Source organism: Ciona robusta, chromosome 2 (assembly GCF_009617815.1).
Source record: "Ciona robusta chromosome 2, ASM961781v2".
Classification (NCBI taxonomy): Eukaryota; Metazoa; Chordata; class Ascidiacea; order Phlebobranchia; family Cionidae; genus Ciona; species Ciona robusta.
In genome coordinates, this window is record NC_143236.1 from 376,798 (window position 1) to 395,001 (window position 18,204).

General features: G+C 33.3%; 3 protein-coding genes across 4 annotated transcripts; 1 reads left to right on the plus strand and 2 right to left on the minus strand.

Annotated features, from left to right (window-relative positions):
- Window positions 1–1,866: 1,866 nt before the first annotated feature.
- LOC149739457 (ras-related protein R-Ras2-like) lies at window positions 1,867–8,475 on the minus strand. Of its 2 annotated transcripts, none has more exons than XM_089873158.1 (8): window positions 7,866–8,475; window positions 6,446–6,595; window positions 5,891–6,014; window positions 5,613–5,700; window positions 4,660–4,762; window positions 3,843–3,954; window positions 3,562–3,680; window positions 1,867–3,496 (listed from the first exon to the last, which is right to left on the minus strand). In XM_089873158.1, the coding sequence occupies exons 3-8, from the start codon at window positions 5,978–5,980 to the stop codon at window positions 3,421–3,423; spliced, it is 588 nt and encodes a 195-aa protein (XP_089729284.1). In that variant the 5' UTR covers window positions 5,981–6,014; window positions 6,446–6,595; window positions 7,866–8,475; the 3' UTR covers window positions 1,867–3,420. The 2 variants fall into 2 exon arrangements, with proteins under 2 accessions (XP_089729284.1, XP_089729285.1); XM_089873159.1 differs by lacking the exon at window positions 7,866–8,475 and adding an exon at window positions 6,963–7,264.
- A 4,296-nt stretch (window positions 8,476–12,771) lies between these two features.
- Window positions 12,772–14,578, minus strand: LOC149739458 (large ribosomal subunit protein P1-like). The gene is made up of 5 exons (XM_089873160.1): window positions 14,359–14,578; window positions 14,161–14,235; window positions 13,142–13,244; window positions 12,998–13,086; window positions 12,772–12,826 (listed from the first exon to the last, which is right to left on the minus strand). The coding sequence occupies exons 1-4, from the start codon at window positions 14,425–14,427 to the stop codon at window positions 13,013–13,015; spliced, it is 321 nt and encodes a 106-aa protein (XP_089729286.1). The 5' UTR covers window positions 14,428–14,578; the 3' UTR covers window positions 12,772–12,826; window positions 12,998–13,012.
- Window positions 14,579–14,810: 232 nt separating this feature from the next.
- On the plus strand, window positions 14,811–18,012 carry LOC149739459 (translation initiation factor eIF2B subunit beta-like). The gene is made up of 7 exons (XM_089873157.1): window positions 14,811–15,011; window positions 15,214–15,379; window positions 15,953–16,062; window positions 16,322–16,456; window positions 16,543–16,638; window positions 17,256–17,434; window positions 17,582–18,012. The coding sequence occupies exons 1-7, from the start codon at window positions 14,868–14,870 to the stop codon at window positions 17,781–17,783; spliced, it is 1,032 nt and encodes a 343-aa protein (XP_089729283.1). The 5' UTR covers window positions 14,811–14,867; the 3' UTR covers window positions 17,784–18,012.
- Window positions 18,013–18,204: the final 192 nt, after the last annotated feature.

Here is an 18,204-nt window from a genome sequence, read left to right on the forward strand (position 1 = left end):
TCTAATTTACATTTTTTTTAATATTTAAAAACAGTAATCAGCTTTGACGGGCGTTTTGTAAAGTCGTCATAATATATAGTATAGGGTGGGGGAAGATGCAACACTTTGTCAGACGAGACTTTTTTTAATTTTCTTTTTACGGACTCACATTTAATGATAATCAGGAAAATAAGGTTACAGAATTATTGGACAGTGTTATCACGACTTTATAAAACGTCCGTCAAAGCTGACTGTTTTTAAATACTAAAAAAATATGTAAAATAGAAACGGTATACTTTGAACCGGTAAAAAAGTGCGAAATAGTAAGGTGCTATTTTTAATGCTTGCTAAATCATAGTAAAGCCAATGAATTTTTTTAGTTTGCGTGTGCGAACGATTAAACTAGTTTCATAGCTTCATAAAACAACCTTGAATTTTTCGTACAATTTTATTTTGTCTCATAAAACTAGTTTCAGTTTTGTAAAAAAAACACTGAGATATAAGCATGAAGAAAATAGGCAGGGGTCAATATGACTTTAATTTGAGATAAAAACAACAAAAAAATATCGGTTTAACGTTATATATATGAAGTTTACATGGCAAAGAAACTAGCACAGCCTGTTAAACTCGGTAGGTTATAACTCAAGTTGCAGAATACTGCTAATGTAAATATATTACAATTTAGAGTCCCATCTTTCCCCACATTGTAGTTTTGTATGTTTTCATTGCAAAACTTTGAAAGATTTGCTTTTAATTTAGTAATTTATACCTTAAGGGCTATTTAACTATAAGATACTGATATAATAAAAAGATAATATTTTAAAAATATATTCGAAATTTGGTCATTTGCACTTGGTGAAATTTATAAGAAGTAGCTTGTGCCAAAAACAGAGTAGTAATACCCAATTTGTAGCAAAAATAAAACTTTATCAATAGTTATTATCAATTTTCTGTTATTACATGTTCATATACATTTGTAGGATACAATATTTATCCATTGATGTTCGAACATTACCCATTGTCGTTTAAACAATACCAGTTGTGATGCAGTAATATAATGTATAGGTAACATGTTAAAAACAATAGCAGTAGGTTTAGACCTAATTTTCAAAGCGTACAGTATTATTTCGGGTTATTTACGTCTATTCTTATTTATAAATACACTTAATAATCAAAATTAACAATGATTTTAAACTGTCCCATCTTATCCTGTGTGTTTTCAAATTTGTAAAATTTCACTCCGTCATCTATTTTGATTTTGGAAATATTTGGCAATATGTGCTTAAGTGTCCCATCTTTCCCCATTGTACTATAGTTTAATAAACCCTGAGGTATAAATTATTGAACTAAAAGCAAACCTTTCAAAGTTTGGCAATGAAAACATACAAAACTACAATGTGGGGGAAGATGGGACTCCAAATTAAAATATATTTGCATTAACATTTTTCTGCAGCTTTTAGTTAAACCTACCGAAGTTAATCGGCTTTGCTAGTTTTTTCCTTGCTATGTAACTTTAAAACGATATTTTGTTTTTATACCAAATTAAAGCCATATTGACACCTGCTTATTTCCTCATGTTTATAACTCTTTCTTTTTCACAAAACTAAAACTAGTTTTATTAGACAAAATCAATTTGTACGAAATATTTAAGTTTTTTATGAAGCTATAAAGCTATGTAAACTTTATAAAGTCGGGATAATACCGTCGAATAATTTGATTGGATTAGTTTTCTGATTAACAGGAAATTGGGGTTCGTAAAAACAAAATTTAAAAAAGTCTTGTCTAGCAAAGTGTCCCATCTTCCCCCACCCTACCATACTGAACTGTTTACTGGATTGGTGGCACATGTTAGTTCTTCCTAACTCGAGCACGCAAAAACACAAGATATTATTATTCGTCATTTCAAAATTGTTGGTTAAAACGGGTAGCTTAACAAATAAGATAGCTAATCACGGTATGATATAAGAGTGCTTATGTACTAACAACATGACATCCAGCAAGCAATTGCTTATATTAATGGCTGAAGGGGTAAAACGGTTTGGTTAGACTGATTTCACATTACATATTCGCATCGTTTTAATAAAGAACAAGTCAACAAAGAACGTATTATAGGCTGCCTCGTGTCGAAATACTTGCGACATATATAAAACATAGATATCAGCAACTTCAGTTATTGAAAGGGTGTAACAGCGGGAGCCCCACATGGAACATTTCTGATTACATTTGATACATGATGAAAATCAGCAAACAATTATAAACCAAAGCGATAAAGCACGAAATGCACTGGCACTAGTGGCCACAAAGTTAGAAAAACGACAAAGGCCTACTAATCGTCACACGCTGATACAACCCGTATGTTAGATTGATGATCATAAGTCATAATGCAGGTGATTATGACGCATACCGATTAGTGTCATTTTCTAACTGTCGCAGAATGTGCAGTTTAAACATTGAGATTTCTCAGCATGCAAACATAAAGGAGCGTTTTAACCGATACAGGTGGCTGTTGCACGAAATGTCGGGTTTTGTTGAAAACATATTGATTAAAAATTCAATGAAAATGTGAACCTTGCATTGCTTACACACAAGGAATACGAGCGCAATAAAACTTCCGCATTCAATCAACTATGTGTGAAGTTAGCTTGAGGAAAATATAATTTACGAAATAAAATTTTGTCAGGTAAATTATGAGACACTTGGTTCATGGAAAAACGTTTCGGGTGGAAAATGCTGCGGACTTTGGAATGTTTAGAAGGTTAGCGTGGGATATCAACTGAGACTCGCTTCTGTTGATTGTTAACGTGTGTACCGGTGGGAGACGCGCTCAGTGACGTAACAAAGAGCACGCCGACACAGAGGTAGTCCGCGGGGATCGATCTCAGTAATGACCGATTTTTTGACGTAGTTTGGATGGAATTGAAATGTGGCCATCGTGCCTGTGGCTAAAATCGGTTTACCTTTGATTTGCTCACCCGGAAACAACGTGGGATGCACGTAAGTGACATCACAATAGTTGCTACTCGTGGTAAGCCAGTGCACGTTTACATGTTTGTTAATACGGAAGGAAAAGGTCTGTGCGTACACAGCATTATTGTTTGCCAGACTAAAATAATAACTTAAGAAGACGCGTGTCTCTAAAATGGAATAGTGGAATAAAATACAGCGAGTTATAGAAGTGGACTGCGTCACTTATAATAATAAGAATAATAATCGATTGATTAATGGCCGATTTCGAATGATTCACTTGATTTCGAGGTGAAATAGGAGTCTTAAAAATTCAATTGATTATGGAGCTATCTGCGATAAAAATATGTCAGCACTTGCTCCTTATTGGTTTCGAGACTGTCTTAGCACAGTGCTACACTATAGCGTTTATCCTCTGTGTGGACCATAATCTGGTCATCGAATAATCGTTCATGACAAACCACTTTATGACAAATGTTACAACACAGTGCAACACCTCTTCTTGTCAGGAGTGCCTTCCGTGTTTTGAGGTTCTGGATACTTTTGGAATTCTCTATAATAAGAAATAATTACCAACCAAACACTTGTTTAAACACAAGAAAAGAAGGAGCAACAAACCTTATGCTTCGAACTAGATCATAAAATGCCTGATCAACATTTATTTTTAACATAGCACTTGTTTCAATATAAGGCACTCCAAACTCTTTTGCCATCGCCTTGGCTTCACTTGTTGTTACCTGAAATTTTAGAATCAACATTAAAAACAATTCTACCATAGCTTTATTTTATGTATTCAGTTACCATGGTAAATGCTCAATATATACATATGTATATATATATATATATATATAAGAATAATATGCATATACTAAGCTGAAAATAAGAAAAATCAAACTTACACATCTTGGTGGAGTTTCCAAATCACATTTATTTCCAACTAAAATCATTGGAAATTCATCTCGGTCTTTCACCCTTAAAATTTGCCGATGGAAATTGTGGATTTCATTAAAACTGTAAAAGTAAAACAATATTCTTTGTTATATACCACTAATTACATAACTCCTAGTTATATTTCATGGTGTCCAACATGGGTATGCATGCCTTAAAAAAAGGGGTAATTCAGGTAATTAGATAGTATAGAAAAAAAGGTGGTAACCTGCTAATTAGGTAGGTACACTGGTAACACAATGTACGGTATTTGATAACCTCAAATTGAATAAACGAACACACGCAACTTGATATATTCTGTTTCATACACCTCTTGTATGCTTACCAGTTACCACGAATGCAACTTTGTGGGTGTTTGTTTTTTTTACACATAAGTAAACACTGGGTTCGAACAACTGCTGTTAAACTAGGCTTGTATTCCTTTAAATGTTTTAAAAATTCTTTGTGGAATACATCTTACAGTAAATAACCACGAAACATCATTTGAAGATGGATAAAAAGCAAAATATTCAGATAATAGAAAACGGTAGTTAGTAACATAATAAATATGAGTAACTACATTGCTTATAAACCATCTGAGAAGTTGAGAGCAACATTCATAATATTGTAACTTGTAAACATTGACAGTGAATAAAAGTTCACAGCGGTAATTTTTATTTCTTTATAATTTTCATATTTCGTTTTTTTTTCTGGACTATACAAGTTTATGCTTCATATATGATTGTGAATATGTACTACTTCAGATACATTCCATTACAATATTGTTACCTTAATTTATCCGCAACTGAAAATACTAACAGGAATCCTTCTCCAGATCTCATGTATTGTTCCCTCATTGCACTGAACTCTTCTTGACCAGCAGTATCTAGAACTGGAAGGCAGCAATATATTAGAGCAAGCTTATAGGTTATTATATCATAAGAAATGAAATTTGCTAGTATCACACAAAAATCCAACAAACAAATGCTTAAAGGACATAATGAAGCCTCATTAACGCGGGTGGTTTAATATTAAAACAGAAATAGACACAAATGTAAAGTACTGCAAGAATGTTTTTGGTTTTAATCAATTATAGCAGGTAGTTAACAGTATCACAAAACATAATTACATTATGACTTGTTTCATCATTGTATGAGTCACTGATATATCAGTGTGGGTCGTATAGCTTGTATATACATCAGTTGCAATGTGAATATGAATTAGCATGACAAGTATGTTGTAGCTGACTTAAAGGCTAAACTTTTACTGCACCTAATGCTGACGTAAATGTAAAGCAGTCTGATATGCCAGTATAGGAAAGATAAATAGGCCAAGATTTCCTGTCTGCTTTTAATACATGACCAATGGTGTAATAAGCGAGTGGTGGCAAGCAAATCACAATCACAACATTAAACAATTTTACAAGAAAACAAATGCACATAAAAGTAATTGCATGAATTCCAATTAACTAAGGTACAAATAATGACATCATGGTCACAAGTTGTGTATCGGTACAACCTAACTCTACTTAAACCATAAAAACAAAAATGTTCGTCTATATATGTAAATGTGGCCACTTACTTGTTTTGTTACACATATATGATATATATCTACTTAGCGGAATAACCAAATAGGTTTGAATGTCAGTTAAAAGATGATTGGTGTGGCAAACAGTATTGTTAAACCAATAATATATATATACATATAAAGAAAACATTTTTTTTAAACCTAAAATCACTTACTGTCAAGGTTTCCCACTCTGCCATCTATGACGCACTGTTTTCGATACGAATCTTCTATTGTGGGATCATAATCGGTCACAAAATATGACTGCAAAAAAGAATAGTACATGCATTAGCGTTAAGCATATATAGCTATGAAAATTAAAAACCATTAGTGGTTGAGCTTTCATAAGGTTAACACTCCGATTTAATGAAACAAGGAAACCGCTTATATGCTAATGTAAAAATAATAAGTTGAGCAATAGTGTATGGCCAATTGCATAATAAACATAGCGTACCTGAATAAATTGTATAGTCAACGCACTCTTCCCAACACCACCCCCACCAACTACTACAAGTCTATATGCTGTTTGTTCTGCTGCTGCCATTCTTTGGCACACAGTTGAAAGTTTTTATTCAAAGCTGTAAAATACAATCTTGGTAAAAATAAAGTCACAGCATATTCAGCAGAATGGAGTTGGCAATTTATTTTTGTTTTTAGCCAATTTGCACTAAAAAAAATATGGAACAAAAAATCTTCAAACCGAATTTGACGTTAAAGAGTTAATTTTATTATTAATATGCTCTCTTTTATGCATCACACTGATCACAGCATGTATGAAATTTTAGACAGGCTATTGAATGCAGCTTCCAAAGTTTCCGTTACAATATTTTTAATAAACTTTAATGATTCCAACATTGCGACTATAATAAACACTCCCTTCTTATATTTATATATCTAACACTTTCCACACAAGTGTACATCGCAGATTTCCCTCTAAAATATTTTCATTGGTTAACCATGCAATCAATGGTTAAGCAGATGAATAGTTGCAGGTGAACACATTTGCTACCTCAATTTGATTTCCTGTTTCGTCACTAGTTACGTAGTCAATATAGTTAAGTGCAGGAATAGGATCAGGGATATTGTCCAATTACGAGCAGCAACACAACGAATTTCCTAATTTTGCTTCAATATTACTGCTGTACATTTCCGAAAAAGTCTGAAAGAAAAATTTAGCCTGTTATAAGGACTAAAGGACACATATATAAATGTGTAAATAGCTTTAAATAGATATGTTCATAATAAAGATTAACCACAACTCATCTACATGACTACACCTTTTCATTTTGTTTGAATGAATTGATATAACTTGCTTTATCTTCACATAGTCGGAAAGCAACAGTCATTATAACGCGGTGTTCTGTTTCATACACCTCATTCATCGTGCCAGCTTACAAGTTAGTTTGAAAGTGATTATTTTTTCTGGATTTTTTATTTTTTATGTATGGCTGATAATTTGAGTGTTGGAGAAATTGCGGTTAAGTGTCTTGCCCAGAATGATAACAGCGACAGGCCTTTAACATTACCTCTAGATGGGTTAATGCCAGGCACGCTAATCACTTTTCAACGGCGCCGGGATAGTTCATGAATTTATACAACATATACACATAGTGCAGGTGATATTGATCTTTACCGATAAAAATATAGGTTTATTAAACATGAATTTTTATTCTTCTTAAAGCATGGCAACAAAAATATACAGTTGTTACATTTGCAGATTCTGATAACATCATATCTACATTTTTTACTAAAAGCAATGTCAGTTTTCATCGAATTGTAAAAATTTTAAAAGATTTTAAAGTTATTGTATTAAAACAAACATACACACACAGTGGCGCAGCCAGGGGAGATATAGGGTGTCGCGACCCCACCCTCTTTTAAACCCCCCAAAAAATTAATTAAAAAACAAGTTTTGACATTTTTGCTTAAAACCCCTCCCCCCTCCCTTATTTTTTTCTGGCTGCGCCACTGCACACACATATAGTCATATATATGACATATTGAACTGTTTATAAACCCATGGAGCAATCATTAAAACAAACACCAGATAAAAACATATGCTGATAGTAAAATGATAAATCATCAGAATTCAGAAGTTTTCAGATAGGCAGTTTTTTATCATTTTTCCAAAAACTATTATACAGTTAAACTTTTAAGATTTAATTACTAAAAATGCAAGTACAACAACTTATCAAGACTTAATACTGAATAAACAGTTGCTAATATAACCAGTGATAACCACTAGAACATCAACCCGTTGTACTCTCTAGTAAGAGTGAACATTTGATGATGAAACATAAACTTTTTTTTGTCAATTCCATCAACAAAAGTTTTAAGAGTATGCACAACGATATCTCTGCGTAAAGCTAATTAATTGACTTCATTTTATATTAACAGGAAGAACAACACAATTTCACTTTTAACATTACTTGCAAGATATTATATTAACAGCGATGATCACATCATTTTTGAACAGAAACAGACACCACCAACCGCCAATTACAAATAATACAAAACACCTAATGCAAAACCCATGGCAACCGGCTGAAAATTCCTAAAAAAAGAATAAAACGCTTTATTTATTAACAAATTTGGTGCTAGTAAAGAAACCTTTTCTTGGGTTATCTGCCTTTAAACATAACCACTAAGTAAATAAACCATAACCCTTACGATTAACCCCCAAGTATCAATCTCTACACATTACACAGGCCTAATGACTAATTAGCAATGTACCAAAGGATTCTTCACAAGTTTTTGGAATTTTGACTCCGCTGTAGCCGTACATATGTATGTAATTCTTACTTACAACTATATCATCATATAAACATCAGTTAAGGCAAAATTACTTTGCAGTAAACTTTTGTGGTTTAGCAATAAATTGGAATGGTACAATTACTACATGCAACTAGCTATAAGTTATTAAGTAAATTAAACTTGCGACAAACGTTAAAAATAAAGCTTGCACCGACATAAATAGCATATCCAACGTATGTTATTAATTACAGACCGTTGGAATTCAATAAATACAACACAACCATACCAAGGCATTTCTACATGCTACAGAAAACCCAGCCCTTATCGAAACCAACATAACATGCTCATAGGCGCATCAAGCGTTAAATTTGTAAACAGATGTGCACGTAGGGCACATTTTTCAAAAAATATTTTCAATTCCACTACTTGCCGCATAAATTATATTTTTTAGTTGCTTGACTAAAAGTTGATCAGTAGATTTTGACCGTCTAGTTTCCGTAATATGTGACGCACAGGATTTATATCGGCCGACTTAAAAACCTCGGTTACCATATAGTGATATCATTCCATGAGTTTTTACTCGTTTTAAGTGATGTTCATGGTACTAGAACATTTATAAATGTCGTTAACCTTTTTTATGTTTCGTTGACGTGATACATTTAGGCCGTTTAAATCATAGCGACGCCAACAGTTCTGGTGGTAAAATATGTTTTGTAATATTTTTCCCCGGAACTTTTTTAGTCGGTTACGCATATTTATTAGAGCTCGTATTGTAATTGTTCCGAGCTTACTGCGCATGCGCAATAGCGGTACAAATATATCAATCGGAACGAATATATCACGAGACCGTTGGCTGTTAAAGGACGGGCGCTATTGCGCATGCACCGCTGCGCCGAAGGTCAAAACAAGCGCAGAACGTCGGACTAAATATCACAACGACGTTTATAGGTTGAAATTTAAGTTTTTTAAACCAACAGAAATGACATAGCTGACACACGTTGTAATGAAAGGCGAGATAGTCTATTTAATTATTTTGGAGAGACGTGTGGTTCTAAACACCTTACACCAGCACTGTGCGCATTTCAAACCAGCATCGTTTCCCTTCTTATCGAGTTCTTGGTTGTATTTATTGATGGCACCCGCTCGTTTTGAGCACGTAAGTGATCATATAGTAGCCTACGGTTGGGGAGGACGGGAATCGAATAAACCTGGGACAATGGCTGAAAATGGAATATTAATATAGTACAATGAATGAATGTAACTTACTTTATCCTCGCGTGGCTGGAAAACGACAGTCGTTATCACACGGGTTTAACACCTCATGCCAGCTTACGAGTTACCATGTATGTTACTTTGTGGGTGATTATTTTTTTTTGATTTTTTCATTTTTTTTTTATGTATGGCTGATAATTTGGACAACCCATTAGTGACCACTGGGTTGGAGCAATTGCCGTTAAGTGTCTTGCCCAAGGACACATACGCCCACAATGGTAGCAGCGACGAGCCTTGAACCCATTACCTAATGGTTACAGCCAGGCGCGCTAACCACTACGCCACTGCGCCGGTCTAATGGGGGAAGATAGGACACTTAAGCACATATTGCCAAACATTTCCAAAGTCAAAATAGATGACGGTTTTTGGGTAATACCACGAATTAGTACTATCATTCTTTTGTTAATTGACAACAATTTAATAAATTATAATAAAACACACGAGGAGTTATTTAGCGATCCGCACAACAAGTGAAATTTTACAAATTCGAAAACACACAGGATAAGATGGGACAGTTTAAAATCATTGTTAAATTTTATTATTAAGTGTATTTCTAAATAGGAATATACGTAAATAACACGAAATAATACTGTACGCTTCAAAAATTAAGTCTAAACATTATTTTTCTTGCCCTACTGCTATAGTTTTTAACATGTTACCTATACACATTATTTTATTGCATGACAATTGGTATTGTTTGAACGACAATGGGTAATGTTTGAACTTCAATGGATAAATATTGTATCCTACAAATGTATATGAACTTGTAATAACAGAAAATTGATTATAACTGTTAATAATTTTTTTTTATTTTTGCTACAAATTGGGTATAACTACTCTGTTTTTGGCACAAGTCACTTCTCATAAATTATCATCAAGTGCAAATGACCAAATTTCGAATATATTTTTAAAATATTATCTTTTTATCATATCAGTATCTTATAGTTGAATAACCGCTCAGGTATAAATTACTAAATTAAAAGCAAATCTTTCAAAGTTTGGCAATGAAAACATACAAAACTACAATGTGAGGGAAGATGGGACTCTAAATTGAAATCTATTTACATTAGCAGTATTCTGCAACTTGTAGTTAACCTACCGAATTTAACTTGCTGTGCTAGTTTCTTTGCCATGTAAACTTCATATATATAACGTTAAACCGATATTTTTTTGTTGTTTTTATCTCAAATCAAAGTCATATTGACCCCTGCCTATTTTCTTCATGCTTATATCTCAGTGTTTTTTACAAAACTAAAACTAGTTTTATGAGACAAAATCAAACTGTACGAAATATTCAAGGTTGTTTTATGAAGCTATGAAACTAGTTTAATCGTTCGCACACGCAAACTAAAAAAGTTCATTGGCTTTACTATGATTTAGCGAGCATTAAAAATAGCACCTTACTATTTCGCATTTTTTCACCTGTTCAAAGTATATTGTTTCTATTTTACATATTTTTTAATAATTAAAAACAGTAATCCGCTTTGACGGGCATTTTATAAAGTCGTGATAATACTGTCTAATAATTCTGTAACCTTATTTTCCTGATTATCATTAAATGGGGTTCCGTAAAAAGAAAAAAAGTCTCGTCTGACAAAGTGTTCCATCTTGCCCCACCCTACTATAAGATGCTCATTTTAAATGTTCGCTGAATTACATTAAAACTGCCATAATTATCAATAAAGTATTGTAGCTTAGTTACATATTTTTTACAGTTTAATTTTGTCTCATAAATGTTTAGTACAGTTTAATTTTGGTTCATAAAGTTACTTTTAGTTATGTGAGAAATACTGATATATACAAGCTATACATAAAACAAGAGATCACAGATCTATTGAATGAGCACGTTTTAAGCTAATTAGCATAAGATAGTAGAGTCGGGGAAAATGGCACACTTTTAACACATAATATCCAAATAGCCTGATCGTGTTTTAAACAATTAACAACGGTCTGTGGAAGTCGTGAAGATACGGTTTTATCATTCATTAAAATGTTCTTTGTTTACTACCAAATGAAAAGAGAAAACAAAATGAAAAGGTGTCCCATCTACCCCCACCCTGCTATATTAATTAATTCTTTTTCCACAACGGTCGACCGGGCTCGATCAAAAACAAATCTGAAGTAACCAACAAAACGGGTTCTAGTCGCCATTGGTGACTGTAGAGCAGTAGGCAGAATGTATTTATACATGTACTATAACCAATGAAACTTATAACGTATGAGGATTGAGTGATTGGTAAAGAATATATGTAAATACGCTTTGTACAACTCCTGTACCATGTGTTTATTGTAAACTTACACTAGTTAACGTTGTCGTCGCTTTAAAACGTTTGTTTTCATGAATTTTGACAAACCGTAATCACGCAGTAATTAGGTAATGTTAGAAGTTAATATTAATCATATGATGTTGAATTAAAAATAATGTTTCAATTACGATTAATGATAATACGGTATAAGAGTAGTGCATTTAATGCGTCTCCACTTAAATGCTAAGTTTGATTCAGTCGAGAATCGTTGTGCAGATACAACACGCTTGCCGTCGTTTCCCGCCAAACTGCCAGACAGTGTTTCCGCTAATGTAAAGTGCATGAGGAAAGTAATCGTTAATTAATCGCTCATCGTGCGGTTTTAAATCTGAAAATTCAGTCTAAAAATTATAAATATATATTACGATTTGATTTCAATCAAGAGATTAAAGAAAAAATGCTAGAATTGAGAATTAGGATAAGTGCGGAAAATAATCACCCTATGAGCAACAACAACAACAGCAAAGCCAAGAACAACTGTTCGACGAAAAAGGATCTATATGACCACTAACGTGTTCAACAAAGCCAAGAACAACTGTTCGACGAAAAAGGATCTATATGACCACTAACGTGTTCAAAAAACTCATTGTTTTACAACCTGTTTCCTAACTTGGTCAATACTAACTTTGGTTTGGCCAACTACACGCCCACGATAGTAGCAGTGTTAAGCCACGCACAGAATATTGGCTGAAATATATTAACCACCGAAACTTGTAGTTTGACCGTCAGTTCCCAACCAAGTGGCCTTCAGTTCTACCTTGCTGTTATGAATACAAAAAACAATCAACCAAATTTGCTTATGTGGTAACTAGCCAAGATCTGTATAACCACTTTCTTACACCTGCCTAATTAGATTTGATTTCCAATTAAATATTCAGGTCATTGCAACATACATATACATTATTAAAATTTTCCCTGTAATTGTAAGCTTTCAGTGTCTCTTTATTCTCATTTTCCTTACCAGTTTTTTCTTACCGAACTTTAATATAAAATAAAAACCCCATTTATACTTCCATTTTTATTTACTTTATCGTTGGTGGTTTGCAGCTTTCCACCACCTGCAAGAAAAAAAAAACGATTAAAATCAAGTTTAATATTTTAAATACCTAAATCATGTAACTGTGGTTGCTCAGAGGGATAGAGAAAGCATCAGTGATTGATATCTCAAAAGCGCTTCAAGTTGTCATCATTGCAACAAATGTAAAAACAGGATTAAAGCAAAATATTACCCAGATTAAAGAATTCTAATCGAACAATCCGAATCCCATGTCATCATCAGATTCCTCCTCAGATTCTTCTTTCTTTTCTTCTTCTTTCACTAAAACAGATTATTTTGTTATTGTCTCCACTAAACTAGCATAACCTCGCTTTACCTTCTGCCTTGGTTTCTTCAGCAGCAGCTGCACCACCTGCAGGTGCCCCACTACCACTGCCAACATTACATATCAGTGACTTGATGTCTACTCCATCCAAAGCCTGGAAATAAAGTTGATGTTGATGTCCAGCATAACAATTTAACACAAAAAGGAGCTTAATTTGCATTCGATCTGCTACTTAAATTTTTTAACAGACTGACTAAATTAGAAATTATTGTTACAGTTTTACCTTTTTGCAATTTAATCGTTTAGGGGGAATACTTTTATATAACAAATAACTGGATTCATAATATGTTGAGCACGAAAAACGTCTTACACCAAAACAATAAGCAAACCGCCTAAAAAGATTATTTTGTCGTTTAATTGAATAATCTGTGTTTCGGCAGAAAAATATTTATCGCTTAGTGCTTAGAATAAAAATTAAGCCAAACCTTCAGTTTTTTTTCAACAAAACCTGTTTGCAATAGAATGTATTTTATTGGACTCAGGGAATTTTTTTTAGTACCCTTTTGTTATTTATTATTTCACTTCACTATATTTGATGTACTAAAAAATTGCATTCTTGACTCTTACAGGAATAAAACGATTTTGCCACCCAATAAATTCAAGTTTGTCTGATTCGATGAGGTTGCACAATCAGAAGTCACAATTCCATTATTTACGATTAAATGTTAGTTCCTTACGTCCCCTAAATATTAACCGATAGATTTGCTGACACTTGCCATTTATAAATCATTGGAAAAAATTTAAAAGCAGTCACCATTGGCATACCTGTGAATATTAATCAGTAAAACCTTTAACTAACATTCGATTTACTAGATTGTGCAACTAACCTTCCCGCCTCCTTATATTTACAACAAATGTGTGGCCTATATAAACATTTTCACCACCACCAATATTGAAAGTAAATTGTTTTACTTTCCTGGGCGCAAGTAAAATTAATTTTTTTGGAATTCGACTTAGATTATCTAGTTCCTACTTTATATAAAAATCAAAATGAAGTATATTTCAATTACCTTGGCAAAAAGACCTGGCCAAAATGGTTCAACAGTAACATTTGCAGCACTGAGTAGTTTCGAGATCCTGTCAGCCTAAAAAGTTTTTTATAAATTATTACTACCCATCAAACTACAAAATCTTAAAGTAACCAACACTAAACCACTGAATTGGCCACGTTGTGCAGTTCAACAAATAAAAATGTTTTTACAACTTACGGTAATATCAACTTGATCGTCGCTGAGAATAAGTGAAGCATATACACATGCCAGCTCGGAGGTCGACATTTTTAGCTTATTTTAGGTTTTAATATCGTTGGATGGATAATACGTCAAGTGCACGTCGCCGATATTTCAGGCCTTAGCAAAAAGAACGATGCACCTTACTACAACGCTTTCAGAGAAAAGAATTCGACGATCAAAATTTCACAAGAGGCGCTGTACAAGTGTTCCTCACAGATATAATATAATATATACTAGATTACGCAACTACTTGGTTGCCTATTTAGTGTTACATTTCTGAAGCATAGTATTAAATTTCTAAAATAATTAATACACACATTATTTTTTATATTGATGCAAAAAGCAGGCAATTTTATTAAGGTAATGTAAAAAAATTACATCTCCCCAAATGACGAAATTCATGCGCGGGGAAACCCCTATAAAAATTATGGATTTTCTGCTTTTCTTTTCCAATCTTTCGTGAAGGAAAGGGTTCGTAAAAGAAAATGGAACAATTTTTGCTTGATTTAAAACAAGAGCAATTCAACGGATCATATGATCTTGCGTATAAAACCATAAACCATCTACGAAAGCTGATCAGCCAAACAAGATGGACGCATGCACAAGAGCTCATGAATACAATTAAAAAAGTAAGTTTGATCTCAATTTATTAAATATATAATAAATATCTGAAGATAACTGCTTTATTCATTTATTATGTCATCAAATGTATTCTGTGAAAAATATACAGCTGGTTTTGGGGTTTGCACAACTTTTTATTGGCGGCCACAGGTTGTTCAACCCTGTATTTGAACGATGTTTTTAGTAGCATCAACTTAATCTGTTTTATAGGAAGGTAAGAAGATGATAACAGCTCAACCTTCAGAGTACGTGGTAGGCAACATGGTTCGTCGTGTCTTGAAAATTATCCGCGAGGAATATGTGAGGTTATTGGGCGAATCTGAAGAATCAGCGAATAAAGAATCCTTGCATAAGATGCTCACTGCTGAAGGAAATGGTACATTTTTCCTTCTTGTTTTAGTTCCAATATATAAAATTTAGTTCCAATATAAATATAAAGGTTTATTACTGTCCCGCTCCGAACAAAGTGGATTCCTGATGAAATCCGAGAACCCAGTCAAGAACTTTATTGCCAAATTAAAAAATTTGTACAAATAATTTTTCTTTATAAATCAGTAAAATTAGCATATCTTGTTTTCAACTTAATGTGTTTACTCGTCTCGATTAAAAGGGAATATCAAAAATTTTGTTAATCTCTGTCCAGATAGCGTTTTTATTCTGGTAGTATAACGGTAGTCATGATATCTGTTTTAAAAAACAACAACAACAGAATCTAAAGTGACATGGTTAATGTCAGCTACATCAATAGTTGTCAAACACCGTCCTCATTTATTATTATAGTGCATGCATCATACTTAGCTGTGCCTGTTTGTATGGATACTTAACAGCTGGTTAAAATCTGGTTTAGGGGTTAGACTTGGGTTGTTGAACATCTCACTGCTGTTCCAAGGGTCCCAGTGACATGCCACCCTAGGCATCTCTAACATTATGTATATTATATTTATAATAGAAAGAGACGATCACACAAAACCACTGAAAGAACTAAAAACGACCGTAATTGAAGCTGTGAACGAATACATTGATGAAATGGAGGCTTCCATTCATAATATATCAGCACAGGTGGAACATTTAACTGTAGTCATCCAACAAACTCATTTTTTAAGCAAAGTCATCTTTGAAAAAAATATATATAAATATCAATATATGTTCACAAACTTGTAAAACTGTAGATTTGGTAAAGAGCTATCAGCCTAAAGTTGCTCAGTAAATGTGTTGCTAACGCAGGTACACAAAGTGTATGAAGGTGCCATGTATGGTGTCACTTGTCTCATACCTTAATAAGTAACTTTTAATTATTCTTTTTCTTTACAAATAACAGGCAATTGAACATATTCATTCTAATGAAGTTATTCTGACATTGGGAAAATCCAGGACTGTTGAAGCCTTTCTTAAACAAGCTGCAAAGAAAAGAAAGTTTCATGTAATAGTTGTGGAGGGATCCCCATTATACCATGTAAATTGAGCGATAAATTTTTATACTGTGTAACTCTGTTTTGTTTACAGTTTATAGTAAAAATAAACTAATACAACTTTTTTCAGGGACATGAACTTGCTAAGTCATTGGCATCAAAAGGAATTGAAACAACTGTTATCACTGATACTGCAATTTTTGCCATTATGTCCCGGGTTAATAAGGTAAATCATAGATTGAAGTCATGTCACAAATAAATAATTGCTACAGGTGATAGATTGATGCTGCTACCAACGTTGACGTGTATGTTCCCAAGCAATACCCTTACTAACAAACATTCTGCTTGGTTGAGGAAAATATTGTAAATATAAAGAAGTAGGCACCGCTAAGTTTATGTTGCTAATTCCCATCCGATAGAAATACGTATAGGCTGCAGGAATTCTATGACGCCATAGTCAATACGCACGCCGGCCCCCGAAATATGATGCACCCCAAAATTGACATAGATTATTAAAAATTGCACCTATGCCCTTAGCAGTAACTACTCTAGGGATCATATTTTTTGTTCAGCTGATAATATAAACAACCCATTATGCATTAGAGACAACTGGGTTAAAGCAATTGCCGTTAAAGGTTTAGCCCAAGGACACATACGTCCACAGTTTCAGCAGCAACAAGTTATCAAAATAGTTGCATGCTTTATAACTTCATAACTAATGATAAAGCATAAATTATAGGCTACACGAATATTAAATATACCTTTATTGTCATCCTGCTATTAAATGAATAAAATGATTAAATGTTTTCATTAATCATGTATAGCACAATTCAATGTTATTAGGTAATAATTGGAACACATTCTGTTCTCGCTAACGGTGGTTTAAAGGCAGTGAATGGTGCCCACATGGTGGCGTTGGCTGCTTCTCATCATGCCGTTCCATTAATCGTGCTTGGAGCGATGTTTAAACTTTGCCTTCTTCATTATTCCGATATTGGAGGAAGTGAAGCAACCTTTAACAGGTAAATATCATGTTGTGTATAATCTTTAACTTGAATGATTTGTGGTGCTTTGCCATAAAACCTCATCCGTATAATATTTAATAATTGGAAGATTGTTTTCACACAAAAAAATCTTGTTAACTCCAAATAACACATTCTTTTCCCCAGACTTGCTTCACCACAAGAAGTGTTGGATTATTATGATGGCGGGACTGAAGAACTCGTTAATGTTCAAATCTACTCTCCTACTTTTGATTACGTACCCCCGGAACTTGTTACTTTATTTATTTCAAACATCGGTGGCAATGCACCATCGTATATGTACCGATTATTAAGTGAATTGTATCATCCAGATGATCATGTGTTATAGATTGTTTTGCTGCTGTTGTTAACAGGCATAATCTAATACTTTTAATTGCTCTTCTAGTAAAAAAAGAAATTTTATTGAAATAACATTATGTTTCCCTTCTGAAAGGAATTCTCATAGTGACACTAGTAGAACAATTTCAAGTGTTATAGATTATGTCGAGGTGAATGTTTTGTTGACCTAATGCATGAAATGGTTAAATAAAGAAAGCTGTTTGTTTTAACTTAAAAAACCTCTTTATCATCGTGTGGTGAGTCAACAGTGGTCAGTGTAAACTGGTGTTTTTACATTTGAATCATACACCTCGTGTCTGCTTTCTACCACATGTGTAGAATAGGGAGGTATATTTTTAATGCTTTTTAAATGTACGGCTAACAATTTAATTTTAATAAAAGACCTTTTGCACATTAAAAATAACTTTTAA

Coding starts and splice junctions, on each gene's coding strand:
- LOC149739457 (XM_089873158.1), bottom strand. CDS start 5,980: ATGGCAGCAGCAGAACAAACAGCATATAGACTTGTAGTAGTTGGTGGG. Junction 4,763..5,612: donor CAGAGTGGGAAACCTTGACA/GTAAGTGATTTT, acceptor GCTGCCTTCCAG/TTCTAGATACTGCTGGTCAA. Junction 3,681..3,842: donor TGGAAACTCCACCAAGATGT/GTAAGTTTGATT, acceptor CTAAAATTTCAG/GTAACAACAAGTGAAGCCAA.
- LOC149739458 (XM_089873160.1), bottom strand. CDS start 14,427: ATGTCGACCTCCGAGCTGGCATGTGTATATGCTTCACTTATTCTCAGC. Junction 14,236..14,358: donor ACGATCAAGTTGATATTACC/GTAAGTTGTAAA, acceptor AAAACTTTTTAG/GCTGACAGGATCTCGAAACT. Junction 13,087..13,141: donor TGAAGAAACCAAGGCAGAAG/GTAAAGCGAGGT, acceptor AATCTGTTTTAG/TGAAAGAAGAAGAAAAGAAA.
- LOC149739459 (XM_089873157.1), top strand. CDS start 14,868: ATGGAACAATTTTTGCTTGATTTAAAACAAGAGCAATTCAACGGATCA. Junction 15,012..15,213: donor TCATGAATACAATTAAAAAA/GTAAGTTTGATC, acceptor TCTGTTTTATAG/GAAGGTAAGAAGATGATAAC. Junction 15,380..15,952: donor GCTCACTGCTGAAGGAAATG/GTACATTTTTCC, acceptor TATTTATAATAG/AAAGAGACGATCACACAAAA.